General features: G+C 33.7%; 2 protein-coding genes across 2 annotated transcripts; both read right to left on the bottom strand.

The window, feature by feature from the left end:
- Positions 1-7635: 7635 nt before the first annotated feature.
- On the bottom strand, positions 7636-10723 carry LOC110108584. Its single transcript, XM_020839276.2, has 6 exons — positions 9766-10723; positions 9416-9652; positions 8756-8857; positions 8525-8642; positions 7841-8344; positions 7636-7741 (listed from the first exon to the last, which is right to left on the bottom strand). The coding sequence occupies exons 1-6, from the start codon at positions 10721-10723 to the stop codon at positions 7636-7638; spliced, it is 2025 nt and encodes a 674-aa protein (XP_020694935.2).
- A 2892-nt stretch (positions 10724-13615) lies between these two features.
- LOC110108581 (transcription factor IBH1) lies at positions 13616-14668 on the bottom strand. The gene has a single exon (XM_020839274.2). It carries the CDS (start codon positions 14382-14384, stop codon positions 13941-13943), a length of 444 nt encoding a protein of 147 aa, XP_020694933.1. The 5' UTR covers positions 14385-14668; the 3' UTR covers positions 13616-13940.
- Between the last annotated feature and the right edge of the window lie 3793 nt (positions 14669-18461).

Raw genomic sequence — 18461 nt, 5'->3', positions numbered from 1 at the left:
AGGATCTCAATTCCAATTAAGATCGATGATGAATGAATATGTATATAAGTAATATATCACATCAAAATTAGAATCATAATTACTAATTGATAATTCTTGGGTGCATCTCTTGAGCATAAGGATAGATATATTATAGTGGCATGCACTCTTATAATACTATTGATGGCTTTGGTCACTTCTTACTTAATCATTTGATTTCCTTTATTATTAGACAAAAAATGTGTATACAAATCTTATAAATAATAGTCTATGTATATTTGGAAAAATCAAATGCTCATTTTCTTCTTTTAAGTTGAAAAATTTTTCAATTATATATTATTTTCAAGATTGAATGTTATAGTATTTTTATTGATCTCTACTATTTAGGTTTTTTAATAGCTTCAACACTTGAGATGTAATAATTTGGATCTTCATAAAATATTAGTCATGGATGTATTTAATGGGGAATAATTAGGTGAGTAATTTTATTAAAAGGATTATTGAGTTTGGTCAGAAGGGCACCTCTGATCTTTTAGTTGCTCCTATTTCTTTAGTAGGGAGCTAGAGCAATCAATTCCATAACATGTGTTCATACATTTATTTAAGGGTTGCTCAAACTATTTATAATAAGCACTAATTACTTAATTGATCATAATCTAAGCCTCAACACAGTATATGAGGTTGAAGTACGAGAAAGTCTTGTCATACATTAGTGATGAGTAGAATGGACCATGATAGAGGCCTTCAAGGAAGACCCCCAATAGAAATTCAAGATCAATTTTTAAAATTTGGTGAACTTCTAGGGAAATATTTAAAAATATATACCTAAAAAGTTGGAAAAAATAATGAATGATTTTTCGATTTAGAATGAGCTATTATTTGATAAATAGCCAAACAAGTTCAATAAAAATATAGATGATCCCATAGGGGAGAATGTTGAACCGGCTATGAGCTTGACTCTAGAGGGTGCTCTAAACTCAAAAAGACTTATCAGATGAGTGCATTAGTAGCTCATTGGATATACACGCATAATGGTCATATAGTGAACCATATACTAATATGGCATACGACTAATTGTAAGACTCTATAATTGATAGTTTGAACTTGTCGGAATCAAAGTTGCTCCTACAGCAGAAAAAGTTTCACATTTGCAGTATGCCGATGATATCATTATTTTTTCTGAAGCCAATCGTATGATGCAAAGAAGATTATGAAGATTATGAAAAATTATAGTAACTGGATGGGACAAAGAGTTAATGTGCAGAAATCTTCAATTCTTTTTGGGAATTTGGTTGGGAGTAGTAAATCCAAGGCTCATTCAAAAGTTCTGGGAATTAAAGCAGTTAAAGAGATGACTTATCTTGGAGTTAGAATGGATCTGAGAAGGTTAACTGTTTCGGATTATCAAAGTTCGCTGGAAAAAGCTTATGACAAGTTAAATATATTGGGAAATCGATTCCTAACATTGTCTGGTAAGCTTCAACTCATTAAGTCATCGTTCTTAACTATTCATATCTTCCTTTCAACTCATTCTTTGGTTCTAATGGGAGCGTTGAAAGAGTTGGATAAGTTGAGTAGGGAATTTCTTTGGAATAAACAACACAGGAGTAAGGGACTTCACTATCTTGATTCGGAAACTCTATATAAACATAAAAGGATGGGCGGTTAAGGGAGTTGTTTCAGCATCTGAAAAAATAGGTCCTTGGGGCTAAATTTGCATGGAGTTTTTTATCTAATCCTTCTTCTTTGTTGAATAGAATTTTAATTGCAAAGTATGTGAAAGATATATGAAATTCTAAAGCTATAAATGGAAAATCATCCGCATGGAAGATCATTATCAATAGAGCTAAATTTCTACAGCAAATTGTGAGATGGAAAGTCTCGGACAGGAAGAGTATTAATACTATTAAAGATATATGGATCCTAGACAAATGTATTGATCGATGGCCTACATTTGTTGCTGAATTAGAAGAAAAACATTACTGTTTGAAGTATTTTATTCAGAAGGTAACTGGAATGTCTTGAATATGCAGCAGGTATTCGGGAAAGAGCTTGTGGAACTAATAAGTTCTGTACCGATTAATGTTGAACTTCAAAGTGATGAAATGGAAATTCTGTTTAAGCATTCTGGAAAGACATTGGTGGCTTTGATTTCTGAACAAAGTAGAAGATATGAAGAGGAGGATAATAACTGGAGATGGTTGAGGAATTTAAAATTAAGACCGAGGGTGCAGCTTTTTTGGTCACAAGGCAATTCCCTCTAATGAGTTCTTGATGTACATAAGGCTTAATAACTATAATGGTTGTTCGAGAGGATGCTGTGCAATAGAGAATTCTGAACATATAATAGTTCATTGTTCTTTGCATTAGAAAGTAATAAAGATGATTAATAAATGGGGATTTAAACTTCCTTTTTTTTATTTGGATAACTGTTATAAGGAGCTGGTTGTATGTCTAAATCCAATCCTTTCATGGGTAACTTATATTGTTCAGCTGTTTTCTTGTCTTGGAAAAGTAGGAACAAGCTTGTTCATGGTAATAAGGAGGATGGTCTTAATGTTATAGCAGAAAATTCAGTGAGTTTTGCTTCATCATCGTTTAGTTATGATCTAATTTTGGTCAATTGGGATTCTAATCAGCTAAGGCTATTTTCTTCCGCTTGGGATCGCCCTCCAACCAATTGGATTAAACTTAATGTTGATGCCTCTCTTGATAAATAATATTATGCAGGAGTAGGTGGTGTAATAAGAGACATCAAAGGCATATATTTGTTTGCCTTTGGTTTTAAATGCTTGCATTGGGATTGCTCGGTTTTGGAGATGGAAGCAATTCTATCCTTGAGGAAGCTGATTCAAGAATGGATGTATGAGGCGAAAGGAATCATTATCGAAGGAGATAATCATTATGTTATGATATTTGTTCAAAAAGTTATGAAGAAAGAAATAATCAAAGATAACGGCTCAAGGCAAGATGATTTCTTCTTTCTCAGAAATTTTAATCAAGTGATTATTCAATTTGTGAATAGGGATTGCAATAAGTTAGCAAATTGTTGTGCTAACTATGCTTGTTCTTTTGATTTTGTTTGGGATAATTTGGATAGAAATAAGGTTCCTCCTCTTTTTTTTTTTTACTATTAAAGAAGGAATGTGATAGGTGTTTTTTTACTTAGGTTCTTGTTCTTTGCTTTATTATAATAAAATTGCTTCTAGCATTTCTTCAAAAAAAAAAAAAAAAAAAGAGGGACGACTCCTAAAGGTTGTCAAGATCGAGGCCAGTGTGTGCAAACATTTGCACCCATGCATAGGGAACTTTTCTTGGACTAAACATTATATTTCATTATAAAGAGTACTCAATTGAGACAAGCAAATTCATCATGGAAATGAACATATCATAGGCTTAAGAGAGCCAATTGGGTTGAGTTTGATTGTGCCATAGAGATCTTCATTGACTAGGTTTGACAAAAATATGCTAGCGTTAATGAAGGACACCGATGGATGTCCAGACAATTCACGATGAGCATTTACGACAAGCCTCACGACAAACATTATGTGTTGACAACCAGTGCTTTGAAACTCTCTTATTAAATTTGAAAAAAAAATTCTTCAAGAATCCTCTCTGAATGTTTAGAAACATGTTCCAATTATAATCTTTTTGATGGAGCATTCTGATCATTTTCACTTCAATCATACACAAAGTTGATCCCCTTGGTAAATTAAGATTTTCAAATATCTTATTACCTTTTTTTTTTAACCCACGGAGGGGCCTACGCGTTGATATAATGGAAAATTACAAGTCCTTAAGGGGACCATCAGCCCACTACTGCTCAAGGAGCTACAATTATCAAAAAGACCAAAAAAACCTAAGAGCCGATTATCCCCACCTATAAGTAATACAAAATTACCTAGTAACATTCTAAGGCGGCACAGAAGGAGTGCCCAAAAATAAGAAAGCTCAAAAGATTTCCAATCAGCCCAGACTTCCTTAGCAAAAACTCCCTGAAGAGGGAAGCAGACCTACAAAAACAACAGAAAAAAACAACAAAAAAGAAACAAAAGGAAACCAAAAACAAGGATACCCTTCAACCAAACCCCACCAAACTGAGAAAACAGCTCCAAAACAATCCACACCATAACCAATCCAGGCAAGCTAAGCAACCCTGAAACCACCAGAAAAAAACTAAGAAAAACAAACAAGTTAGAGTCACCCATAAAATAGGTCCAGTAAAATAGCAGTCACCAACCACTCCGGCAGCAAAGAAGGAACAAAAGCACAACCAAGACCTGCAACAAACCTAACAGGAGAAGAGAACACAACAAAATAAACCACCAAACACCACCCAAAAAGGCCCGAAAGACCACAACCGCCAGGATGGAAAAAATCAAGCCATTAGATAGAAACCACCCACAAAGAGTAACCGAATTAATGGTAAACATAAGGAAAACCAGTTTGATCTAAGTATAGAAGACCTGTAATGTAAACATGCAATTGATCCAAGCTCAATTCCTTAAAGTCCTTGAACACAGTCCCTAGAAGAGCCATCGCCTGGGCAACTGCATTCACCTCCCTATTGATAACAGAGAAGGAATGAAAAAAAAGACTCAGCTTCTGAAAAATCCTTCTCCTGAAATAAAATAAAGAGGGAGCACAAGGCATAATATGACTACCAGTATCAATCAGGGTAACTAAAGGGAAATTAGCTTCTAAGATAATGTTATCAATATTGAGACGATTACACAGATTAATCCCCCTCATCACAGCCATGAAAATCACCAAATGCAAATCCTCCACCACTGCAGGAGCAGCAAAACCAGAGAGAACTCCCCAGGTGATTCCTGATAATACCCGCATAACTAAAGGTATTACCCACTTTAATCCACGCCACATTCATTTTATGATGGTTATGATTAGGTTACACCAACTAACACAACAAGGTTTCATAATGGCAATATTCCAATCTCCAGAAATGGCAAAAAATGACAAAGTATGAAAAAAAAATATTAAAATTCTTAATAGGCAGCACCTTAGCAATGAAAAGAGAAAAGACCTTATCTTTAATCTTGTTAATAATCCGATGGTGATCCATAATCTCCCCATTGAATCTAGAGTCATTCCTTGCCAACCAAATAATATACCAACAAATGAGACAAGAAATAACATTTCTAATATGCCCTTTGAAGTCAACAAACCAAAGGTCAAGAAGCTGGGAAATAGAAAGAGTAGAGCTGTAAACATTCAAATGAAAAATCTCCTCATAAAAAGTCCAAACCTTAATCGCAATAGGACTAGAAATAAAAAATATGATGCATATTATCGATATGAAAATAGCATTAGCATTTAGGGTAATAATGAGACCTTTCTTCCTTAAATTATAATCAGAAAGTAATTAAGAAATTATGCAAAGTTCTCCAAATAAAAACAGAAACAGTGTGAGGAATAGTGTTATGCCAAATGCTTTTAAAAAGTTTAGAAGTATCTTTCTTGGTACGAAAATAGTTTCATGCGTTCTTAATGCTAAAAGAGTCATCCTTAGACCCCGAAAACAGGAGCATATCCCCCACATTGCTATTAAAGGAAATATTAGTAATCATTTGAATAATATTATCCGGAAGGAAAGCAGAGAGCTTCTCCAAATCCCAACCATTAGCAAAAAAGAAATAATTCACCTTGATATTAGAAACATAAATAGTATTGAGTAAAGAGTCAATGTATTCACCATTAAGCCACCTATCTTACCAAAAGAAGATATTGTCATTACCAAGACCCCAAGCAAGCAAGGGTTCCATAATCCATTTAACAGAACAGATACATTGCCAGACTTTAGAATTACCCATAGAGTAGCAAGCCAGGGAAGCATGTTTCTCAGCACAATATTTTTCTTTCATAAATTTGGCCCATAGACTAACATTAGATCTGAAATTGAACCAAAGTTTCAAGGAGAAAGCCTAAGCCAAGTCAGCCATATCTTTACAACCTAAACCACCTTCCTGCTTAATGCCACAACACCCTTTCCAATTCTTCCAATGAATCTTAGAATTAGACCCAGAATCATTCCAAAAAAATTTATTTAAAATCCTCTCAATTCTAACACAAACACCCTTAGTAGGCATGATAGTTTAAAAACTATAAACTGGCAGAGAACAAAGAACACTTTTTATCAGAGCAATCCTACCACCATAACTTAAAAAAAAAGGAATTCCAAGAAAACAATCTATTCTGAATAGAAGAAATTAAATCATCAAAAAGAAAAGCTCTTTTCCTACCTTTAAAAAGAGGGATCCCCAAGTACTTCAAAGGAAAAACACCAAGAGAAAAGCCAGTAAGATTTCTAATGTCCAAAATACGATCATTAACAACATTCTTAGAAATAATAAAAGAATATTTTTGTTTGTTAAAGAAGAGCCCACTAACAGCTTCAAAATGATGAAAAATTCTCAAAATCTTTCTAATCTTATTCTTGTAAGCATTAGAAAAAACAATGAAGTCATCAGCAAAACATAAATGAGAAATATGAAAACCACCCCGAGTTTTGAAATATAAACTAAGACAATTATAGAACAGATTAGCCAAACCCCGAGATAAGTAATCCGCAGCGATAATAAAGATAGCCAGAGACAAAGGATCCCCTTGTCTCAACCCATGAGAAGCTTGGAAGTAACCATGAATCTTACCATTCACAATAATAGAATAAAAAGGACTTTCAATATAAGATTTAATAAGATTAATGAACTTTAAATCAAAACCAAAAAGGCTCAAAATTTTATAAATAAACGACCAATTAATATTATCATAGGCTTTAGCAATGTCCAATTTCATTATCATGTTACCACCTCTCACCTTAATGTCTAGATCCTGGCAAAATTTCTGGGCCAAGAGAATATTATCAGCAATAGCACGATCTTTAACAAACCCCATTTGAAAAGGGGAAATGATCTTAGGCAATAAGGTAGAAACCCTACTCATCAGAAGTTTAGAAATAAATTTATAAAACACAGTGCATAAACTAATAGGCCTGAAATCATTCCAAGAATTAACAGCAGAGTTCTTAGGAATTAAAACCACAAAAGTATAAGTAAAGAATTTAGGCAATAAGGTAGAAACCCTACTCATCAGAAGTTTAGAAATAAATTTATAAAACACAGTGCATAAACTAATAGGCCTGAAATCATTCCAAGAATTAACAGCAGAGTTCTTAGGAATTAAAACCACAAAAGTATAAGTAAAGAATTTCGGAATAGGAGAACTGTTAAAGAAGTACTCAACAGCATGAACAACATCGTTAGCAATAATAGACCAAGTAGATTGGAAAAACTAAATGGTATACCCGTCCGGACCAGCAGCAGAATCCACATTCATGTTAAATAAAATATCTTTAATTTCATCCAAAAGAGGAACCTTAGAGAGATTACCATTATTCTCAACAGAAATGACATTCAGAATAATATTAGCCTCCACATAAGTATTAGGAATAAAAGTTTTATTCATATGACTTTTAAAGAAATTAACAGCCAAACTAGCAATCTCATCTTTATCTTTAGTAAAAGAACCATTATCAGTAGCCATTTTATGAATATGGTTAATGGACCGTTTCTTATTAACTAAAGAATGAAAGTACTTAGTGTTCATGTCACCCTCCACTAAATGTTTGATAGACGCTTTTTATCTCCAGAAGGCTTCCTCCTGAACCTGAAGCTTAGAGAGCTCCCTTAGAGAGCTCCCCTTTAGCTTCATTAAGGCTGCACAAATTGGCCTCAGAGGGATTATACTGACAAAGATCGTCAATGTTATTAATATTAGTCTCAGCAAGAAGAATGTTGTTAAACAAGTTTTTAAAAATATTATGATTCCACCAATTCAAAACAACCTTAAGAGCCTTTTGAGCTTAAGCCAAAGTCTATACATGCCACTAATAGAATCATCAGGAAAAACAAGAGCATTCCAATTCACTTGTACCACATCAAGAAAGGAATCATGAAGAATCCACATATTCTGAAATCTAAATTGATTAGGAATATTGATAGGGTTATTCTTAATATTAATAAGCAAAGGAGAATGATCCGACAAAGTGCGACTAAGATGCTCAACTTTGGTCAAATTAAAAGTGTTCACCCATGAATTATTGAAAAGAACACTATCCAATCTTTGCCACAAATGCCCCCTGTGCCAAGTAAATCTGTTACCCGAGTAACCAATATCCATGAGACTACAAGCCAAAATCATATCATTAAATTCATCCATGGATTGATAAATAGGAAGAGACCCACCCAGCCGTTCATCCGGTTTAGAGATAGTATTAAAGTCCCCCCCAACCAACCACGGAAGGTTACAGACATTATTAAATTGCAAAAGTTGCTCCCACAAAACCCTCCTGTAATAACGAGAAGTAGCAGCATAGATAAAAGAGGCACAACATTGAACATTCGAACTTTCAATATTATAATGAATTACTTGAATAAAATCACCAATGATATCAATTCTAACAAAATCTTTCCAAAAGATCCAAATTTTGCTAGCAATATTCGACTTAGCATTGTTAAAACCCAAATACCTAGCAGTTCTAGGTAATTTATCCATAGAAATGAGAGGCTCCAATAAAATAAGAATAGCAATGTTATGAATGCGACATAAGTTTTTAACCCTAAGTTTAGAAGAGGGGCAACCGATCCCTCTAATGTTCCAAATAATAATGTTAAACATAAAAAAAATTAATGAGAAGTATGCGATCTAGTGCTTCTGGGAGATTGTAGAATAACACTTCTAGGCTGTCTGCCCCTCTTACCACGACTCTTAGAGAAGCTAATGTCATTATCTTCTCTAGCATAGCATTTAGCTAAAATATCAATTTCTGTATCAGTATAGGCATCAGAATTTAACCTATATCCTATTAATTATAAAATCATTAATTTAATTTAACAAAAAATTAAAATTAATTCACTTAATTTAACAATATAAATAATTTTAAATCACTTAATTTTTTGTTATTAAATAATTAAATAATAAATTTTTTTATTATAATTTAAGTTATTAAATTCAATAATTTAAGTTATATTTTAAAATAAAAAAAATTTAATTTTTTATTTCCGTCGGAAATTCTGTCGGAAATGAGATGTTTTTCATGTAGTGATAATTTCCGACGCAACATCCGTCGGCAATATTTCATTGAGTTTAAATACGCCGGCGCAATGTCCGCCGGTAACGTACGCCGGAACAGTTCCGCCGTAACGTGCGACGGAAATGGTTCAGACATTCCTATACCGTCGGATTTGCCGGCGGAATCGGCGTCGATAAATTTACGGCGTATTTTGTGCCGGAAATGTTGACGCAAAATTTTCGTCGAACGATTCCGCCGTTGCCTGCGCCGTTATTACCGGCGCACAATTTTCCGCCGGAAAAATCCGACGGTAATCGGGTGTTTTCCCGTAGTGCATAGGACATTTACCTTTATCAAGTTTAGAGTTACTCTCATGATCCTCTATAGAATGTTCCTCAATCTGTAATTGAATAGAATCAGCTAGATGATGAGAAGGCTCCACCTCCTCAACCACGTCATTCTCAATGTCTTTAACAGTAGCCCGAAGCTGTAAAGAAGAGTTAACCAAAGCTTGCGACCCATCTTGTATAACATGGAGAGTCTCAATAAAATCATTAGTTTTGACAGCCATTAAATTATTAACTTCTTCCACATTAGCATTGTTAATAGTTTGAGAAGAATCAAAAGCAGTGAGAGAAGGAGAGTTATACACCATATTGTTAACCTTGTCTTAAGAAACATTCCCTTCCCCCCATTACTAGCAACACCATCCCCCACAACACATACAGGAAGCTCATTAGGACGAATGACAGACGGGATAATAACAGCCTGAAAATCAGGCTGCACTTCAACCACATTACTAATCGTCAAGACACCATTTTCTTCCATCACAATATGATTACTGTCTTTAACCGTATTGGCTTCTGGCATTTTAATGATCTTGGAATTCTCTTTAGATTTCTTAAGATTGAGATGTAGCTTAAAACATTCATTCAAACTATGCCCATGCATCTTACAGTACGCACAAAAAATGGGAAAGTTTTCAAATTCTACTTTTTGAAAATATCCGTTAAGTTCGGAGCCCAGCCAAATCTCATTAGGAAATTTTTTAGAAATATCCACCTCAACCAAAATCCTTGCCACAGACGGACGGGAAACCGAAGCCGTAGCCTGATCCGTTTGCAGCGGCCGTCCAAGGATAGAAGCCCAACCAAATAGAATATGAGTATTGAAAAAATGCAGTCTAAGGTTAGGGAAAGAAACCCACACCGGAACAATAGGCGATTCATGACGAACATCAAAATCTGGAGTCCATTTAAGAATGCACATCTGACAAGATTGAATGTAGTAAGAGCCTCTAGAAAAAATCTTGCTATAATCCAGATCATTAGTCAATTGAATAGCTACATGCCTAGGATCAAGTAAACCAATATGAAAAGTACTAGACAGCTTAAGATTGTAAAAAAACTTTCGGATCACATCAATGTTAGGACGCTTAAGCACAAACTTTCCCACAAGAGTCAGAGCAAAGGGCTTAGCAAGCTGAGCTACAACCGAATCATCAATCAAAAGAGCAGGACACCCTTTGAACGAATAATGAACAAATTTCAGGTTAAAGGAAGAACCCCCCTCACCAGCTAATGCATCTATAAAAGAACAGGGTTTACCATTAGGGACCGAAGCGACCATAGGGTTAGATGACGACGGAGTCGTCATCCCCCCAGAAAGAAGAACCTAAAGGCCAACCAAACCAGAACACCGCAAGAAAAATCGGAAGAAAAAGAAGAAACCTAAAAGAACAAAGCGAAGGAAAGCCACAAGGCAAAACGAGAAAACACCAAAAAACCAAAAAAAGAAAAGAACACCCGAACAAAAATAGAAAAGCATAAGGAGGAATGGTTAGAGGACACCGGTTAAGCAGAGAAAACTAGCCGAAGAACGCCGCGGAGACGCACGGACGGCCAAACCCTAGAATCGCTTGGAAACCGCCTCGAGAGAGCCAAAGAGACGTTGTAGAATGAAAAAGACCCTCTAAAAATGGAATATCTTATTGCCTTAATGATATCATAACTAAGAAATCAAGCTTGTTGGATATTTCTGATTTGAATACTTCCACTTATTGAGATATGAAAAATTGCCTCAACACTTAGTGATTTTCTGGTGGGGAATCAACTTTCAACTAGATGGAGAAAAACATTTTCTTCTCATAGTTTCAAACTAAAATGCCTGAACTTTCGAACCATAATTTATCTTGGAAAATAAAAGTAGAAAGAACCTGAACGAGATGAAAGAGATAAATTATATCTTACCTAGCCTTTCCATCTTTTGTAATAACGAGTTAAAATGGGGATTTTGCTCAGAGAAAGGCCTCAGTCCCATTGAAAGAATTTTTTATTTTTGTCTATCAATAAGATTTTAATTATAAATAGAGCCTGTTAGTAAAGACCAACATGATCATTGGCTTTAATTTATTACATAGAAGCACAAAAGAAGAAAACAGCTACTAAAGTATACTTAGGCTTCATTTGAGACATTTTTTTAATGTTTTCAAAAACAGCTTTTTAGTACAAATTTTTTCTTGAACAATGAATTTTTGTACTAAAAACCTACTTTAGAAAGCAATCCCAAACAAAATCTTAGTGATATAAAAAAAATTATCTTTAGAAGTTTCTTTAGAAAGCAGTAAGAAAACTATCCCAAATGAAATCTTAATGTAAATATATTTTTGATTAGTATGAGCATACTAATTCTAGACTTGTTTTAAAGCTTAATTTGGTCCTTTTTTATCTATCATCAGTCTTAATAATGTCACCAGCAGATGTCAAGCAATTAATTCCTCATTTGAAAATGTGCCAACTAACATGCAATTTTCATTTTATAACTCACATAAGAAATAGAGCTATATATATCAAAAAGAGCATCTTTTGCCTATTGAAGACAGAAATTAATTAAGATTCCAATTATGGTTAACTGCAGAGAATTAACAACATTAAGCTAACTAGAAATCTAACTGACAACCATTAGAAATATTAATTGCTAGTTAATTCGCTTAAATAATTGCATAACTTTTTTGTATTAGATGTTAATTGGTCTATGTTGACATTTCAACGGCAATATTTTTGAAAATTATTTGCTAATCAAAATAAATACTAAAATTGTGCCCCAAATTGGAAATAATTAAATCATAATTAATTTCATAAAAAGAATAAAATTTGCAGAAAAAAAAAATGATTATAAACTTCATTCTAACTTGGCTCAAAACATCTGGATCAGTCTTTTCTTATTTTATTTTCTACCATGTATTTGTTAATAAGAATGAAGCCATAGCTATAAACCTTTAGTTTCATTGCTATACCCCATTGATATGAAGCCATTGCCAATGTTAAAGTACATAGCAGGGCACTCACAAGTACTTGGCATAAGAACTCACAAGCTATATAGTTAATTCAGATCTATCAAGCAAAATAATACTTTCAGTATTATATTTATTAACTTTGTGCATATATATTATGCTCATAGCTAGACTAATAGATTTGGAAGACCAATTGCCTCTTACAATTCTCTTATCAGCTGCCAACGTTATGAACCTAAGAAGATTACCAGCTAGAGATTCTAAAGCTTCATTTGGGGCTATTTTTGTACTGCTTTCTAAAACGGTTTTATAGTATTTTTAAAAATTTTTATAAGAAGGCTGTTTTAGAAAGCAAGAAGAAAGCTATCCCAAACGAAACATAGAGTAAGGAAGACTGCACGTACAGCAGCTAAAAGAGCCAAAACTATCTCTGATTATAGTAAGCTCTGAAATTTTTCTCTTTTGCAACATTAAATTTGCAAAGAAATGTATTTTTTCATTAGATTTATGAACCTTTCTCCTTCAAAAAGAGAATGAATATTCTCCTTTTTACTTGAATTTTTACACCAAAGATCTTCAAATTCAAGCAACATAATTGGTTTTCATCTATAACATATTTTCATTATCTGTTGTTTAATATTATATATTAATTTCTTATTATTATTATTATTATTTGGCTTATTAATGTCTTAAAAACCAAAAGAAGTATGAAATATTCTTCCAAGTGTCCCATCCAGCCACAAAGGCTATAAAGCTAGGTATAAGGACGAATAACTTGGTGGGTGGCTGAAAAACCACAAGCAGAAACCCTAAAAGCTTATACCTTCCTCGTGGGGTTTCTTTGCTTCTTCCTTTATATCCATAGATATATAGCTCTCAAATATCCCCATGAATTGCATGCTTTGGTCCCACGAAAAAGCTTGCCCAGCTGTTGATTTTATTATTTTCTTTCCACTAACTAATTTGTTAACTTAACTAAGTTTCCTTCCCACTGATCACCCAATGCTTAGATTTCCCTATGGATTTACTCATAAGTCTTTTTCTGTAGTGATTTATCAGCTAAATCTAAGAAAAAAAACATCTGAAATCTCCTCAAAAAAAAAAAAAAATCGTCTGCAACTCTGAAATATTCCACAAATTAATTAATTACGTTATGAATCTCCATCATTAGATTGATCTGAGCATAATTAACAGTTCATCCTATAGTTTTTCTAAATTTCGATCAATTAAAATGCGAACTTCGAACAAATTTAGTGAAAGAAAAAACAGCACGAAGCAACGGCTAATAAATATATTAGATAGTCGAAATCATCAGCCGAAAACAATACAAAATACAGCACAAAAATAAAGTAATACAGACACAAAAAAGAATCTGATCAACCAACATAAAAGCATTCACAAACAATTAATTTACAGATCGATCGAGCTCCATAAATATATCAAACTTTGGAATATTTACAGAACAATTTATATATTTCATATTGATCATGAAGACTTGTAAGTTTGACCAATATAAAAGATCGATTATCATACCATTTTATATAAACATATCTCTTCGTTCCATTCTCTTCGTTCCATCCTTCAAATTTCTTCCTTTTGCCTCTTTTCTTCATGAACTGCATCATCTTTCACAGAATCCACTATCTCTTGCATGAGCTTTACCTGCGTTCTTAAACGCTGGACATAATCTATGGTCTCTTCAAGCAATCTACAGGTATCCATTGCCTCACCGCCAGGCAAGAGCCTGCGTAGAGCATCATTTTCATCGGTTTTGCAACGGGCCTGCTCGGGAACCGGCCGATGGCGGCGGCGGTGAAGGTGATAGAGGACGGCATGGCTCCATGCTCTATTTGGGCTAGCTGAGCGTGCCATGGAGGCATAGGCTGCTCTCCTGATGGCTCTGCAGCGCTTATGGAAAGGCGCGGTACTGAGATTTATGCGGGAGAGGGAGCGGAGGAAGTGAAAGGCTTGCATGGGGTTTCTAGGGTTAGGGTTTGCAATTGTTCTCTTCTTCTTGCTGTTCATGGTGGCGCGCGCGCACAGAGAGAGAGAGAGAGAGAGAGAGAGAGAGAGATCCTTCTGACAGAAAGGAGGGTCCGGTGCAGTGCAGAAGGAAATCTTGAGCTCTGACACACAGGCGTCAAAGGCCAAATTCCTATGCTCCCTTTAATGTGTGAGCGGCGGGCAGTAATATAATTTTTTTTTTGGAAAACTAATATAAAAAAGTTAGGGGGTGAAAGCAAAAGAGTAGGGAAATAAATGATTATGTCCTAATTAAAAAATAAATAAAATTATGATTGCATATTTTTAGGTAGCTTGGCTGAGAATTTTATTTCTATTCATTCAAAGATTGAAATTTATATTTTCACACTTAATTCTTAAAAAAAAATTATTAAACATTTAAATTTTCAAGTGCAACTTGAAAATTCTAGAATTTGCAAATATAAAAAGTATTTTTAGTTCTATGAACTTTTTTCTAAATTACATGCAATTTCTATTTCATAAAAATAAAAATTACAAAATAGCTGAAGAACTTTTCATTATTGTTTGAACGTAACTAAACTCCTATTTTTAATATAAAGAATTAATATTTTTCAATTAGACAACACTAATAAAATAAAATAAAATATATTCATGCTTATAAATGCAAAAAATCATAAATCGGGAAAGAGGTGGGAGAGAATGAATCAAAGGTTGGGGAAAAGAAGAAGCAAAGAATTTATGAGTGCTGGCAGAGTCTCTCTTTTACTAAAAGATTGTTCCAAATCCTTCACTCATAAAATTAACAGAACTAATCGTCAGTCAAATCTGAATTCTTATTGAAAAAAAGATCTATAAAGATAATAATTTATTCCAACGGTTGTGATTATGAAGGCTATGGCTTTTCTTCAAGAGAAGGTCTTCATTGACAAGAAGGAAGAAGGGAGAAAGAAGAAGGAAGAAGGAAGAGATTGTCAGGGTTAGCTGGTGAAGGGGGTGAGAGATAGGAGAGGTGGGTCCAATGGAAGCAACCCACCACATGAATGCACATGGAGTGAACAAACAACTAAGATGATAGGAACCTTTTTCTTGCTTTCTATTTTGTATTTAATTTTTTTTTTTCATTAGCTCTCAGCTCTGTCTCCTCTTTGTCATTTGCATGTGCACCACTAGGTTTAAGATAATTATAATTTAAACATGTGCATAAGCTTATTTTTTGTATTTTAATCATCAATGAATGTTTATTGCTTAGGGTCCTCCAAGTGGGTGTTTGTATGTATCTTAAGCTTCGTTCGGAACGGCTTTCTTAAACAGCTTTTTAGTACAAAAATTAAAATTTTTTTGTACTAAATAGCTGCTTTAAGAAACAGTAATAAAGTCGTCCCAAACAAAACCTTAATCTCTCTCTCTCTCTCTCTCTTCAAACATTCAATGATCTATTAGAGAACTCTTGAACCTTGTTTAATTACTTTAGATTTATTAAGGGAGGAAAGATATATGAGTAGGGGTATAAGAAAAATGATATTATTTGTAAATAGATGGATGCTTGTTTTGTTTTGTTCTAATTAATACTTGTTATTTTTATAATTGAATGAATTTGAAATGAGTATGAAATTTGGATAGAAATGACAAAAAAGAAAGAAAGAAAGAAAGCAATTATTTGGTTTGTTTATTATTTATACTTTTATGAATGTATAAATATTTTTAATTCAACTAGTAACTCAATATAAAACTTGAAATGATCATAAATTATTATTTAGAAGCTTATTTATTTATATGCACTAAAGTTTTTTGTTATTTTTTTTAATATCAATATAAGCTAGATAAAAAAAATTGGCAAGTAAATTAATTACATATATTAAATATATCTATATGTTTTTAATTTATTATAGTAATGCTTGTTGAGATTGGTGCTTGAGACATCTAAGGTGGAAATTAAATAGTATACTACTTGAACTAAAGGTCTATCTTTTGTGTGTGTACACAAAGACTACAAAATAAAAATAATAAAATAGATGCTAGCTAGCTAGAAACCATCAAAGCTAAAGCGAATGGCAACCAAAAAAATTAATGGTCGTTGGTGCGTTGAAGTAGCCTTGTCGCTAAGACTCTTAACTTTTTTTTTTTTTTTCACACTATCTAAAAAAACAAGAAAGTATATATTAGAAAACTTCATAAAAAAAATTATATTATATGTATGAGATCACGTAATAAAATGGTGCACGACTAATAATGTACATAAAAGAACACATTCAATTATAATTTCGGTGTACAAATTAGGATCTGTTGTAAATAAAAGGTGGGAAAGCTATAAAAAATTGGATTTCTATTCATACATAAAGTAGATTTGGATATGATTGTTTATTTTTGTCTTCAAACTTTTGAATGCATGATCTTTTATAGTATTCTAAATGATAATGATCTTCGAAAGAAAAAGAATTATTTCTTTTTGGAGCTAGTATATGTATATAAATAAATATTTTTAATCTTTTATAACTCTTGACACTATATAATTCAATCTAGCTGTAGAAAGATCTAAAATATTTACATTTATATCATTGCCTTTATATTTACATTATTTCCTACTTTGCAAGAATATAAAAGAGCAGTTATATAAAAATGCACATATGTTGAGGTGAAGTGTGAGTATATATATTAAATTATACATATCTGAATTTTCACTCCAATCTCTGGTCCACAAACATAAAATAAATATGACATCATGAGTGCAAAAAATAAACACACAAATATAAGTATCATCTAGGCAAGTGTTGACCCCTATACCTCAAACCACGTGAGAAAGGACCCAAATAGATGAATAAAGCTATAGGTGCCTTGGCACCACATGTTATTTGAAGGGTCAAACGAGCTCTAATTGCCAAATAGACGGTGTCATTGCGGTCAAGACAACGAATTTTGCTGGGTCGAGGTCCCTCGCAGTCAAATTGGATGAGATCGGTCAAAGGGGACGATCGACACCCAAAATTAAAGCGCAAAATAGATCAAAAGATGTCGGATAGACAATTAGACTTCATTGTTACGTCCAAAATATTGTCAGAATCTAAAAACTGTATTTTGTTTATTCAATTTGAAGCATCCATATTGGAGGCATGAATATCAAAGCAATGGCGTTGATTTCGAGGAAAATTGACCTTGTCGCTGTCAAAATAATGTCTATTCGTGAAATAGATTTCTCCATTGTGATAGGAATAATGCACATACTTAAGAAATATATTTTCTATATTCAATTTGGATCATCCAGAGCGGTGACGTGAATTTTGAGGCAAAACATGCATATAAAGGAGAAGAGGTCTCGAGGTTGCCCAAACAAAATCCAATCACAAAACGGATTGCACCATTGCATCCGAAACGCTGTCGACATTCAGAGTATGCATTTTATTTAATCAATTTGGATCATCTGAGGTGGTGGTGTAAATCTCGAGGCAATTCGAATATGATGTGAATGCACGCATATCGAGAACATTTGCCTTTACAGAGACATCATGATGTCCAATCGTGAAACAGACAGTGTCATTGCATCCGGAACATCGCAAACATTCAGAGTATACATTTTATTTAATCAATTTGAATCATCTGAGGTGGTGGTGTAAATATCAAGGCGAATCAAATATAATGCGAAAGCACGTATATCGAGGAAATTTGCCTCTACAGATACGACATGACATCCGATCGTGAAACGGACTACGCCATTGCATCAAGAACATCGCTGACAATTAGAGTATGTATTCTATTTAATTAATTTGGATCATCGGAGGTGGTGGTGTAAATCTTGAGTCAATTCGAATATGATGCGAAGGCACGCATATCAAGGAAATTTGTCTCTATGGATACGACATGACATATGAACGTGAAACTGACAGTGCCATTGCATCCAGAATGTTGCCAATATTTAGAGTAATCAATTTGGATCATCTAAGGTAGTGGTGTAAATCTCAGGGTGATTCGAATATGATGCGAAGTCATGCATATCGAGGAAATTAGTCTCTACGGAGACGGCATGATGTCCGATCATGAACGGACAGCGTCATTGCATCCGAGATGATTCTAATATGATAACACCTATTTTGAGAAAATTAGATCTCGGCGTCGCCCAAACAAAGT

The sequence above is a fragment of the Dendrobium catenatum genome, unplaced genomic scaffold (genome assembly GCF_001605985.2).
Source record: "Dendrobium catenatum unplaced genomic scaffold, ASM160598v2 fragScaff_scaffold_923, whole genome shotgun sequence".
In the NCBI taxonomy this organism is placed as follows: domain Eukaryota; kingdom Viridiplantae; phylum Streptophyta; class Magnoliopsida; order Asparagales; family Orchidaceae; genus Dendrobium; species Dendrobium catenatum.
Note: the sequence above shows the minus strand (reverse complement) of the source record. Positions and strands in the feature narration are given on the sequence as shown.

Coding starts and splice junctions, on each gene's coding strand:
- LOC110108584 (XM_020839276.2), bottom strand. CDS start 10,723: ATGACGACTCCGTCGTCATCTAACCCTATGGTCGCTTCGGTCCCTAAT. Junction 8,345..8,524: donor AAATTACCTAGAACTGCTAG/GTATTTGGGTTT, acceptor TCGTTATTACAG/GAGGGTTTTGTGGGAGCAAC. Junction 7,742..7,840: donor AAGCTCAAAAGGCTCTTAAG/GTTGTTTTGAAT, acceptor GATCTTTGTCAG/TATAATCCCTCTGAGGCCAA.
- LOC110108581 (XM_020839274.2), bottom strand. CDS start 14,384: ATGAACAGCAAGAAGAAGAGAACAATTGCAAACCCTAACCCTAGAAAC.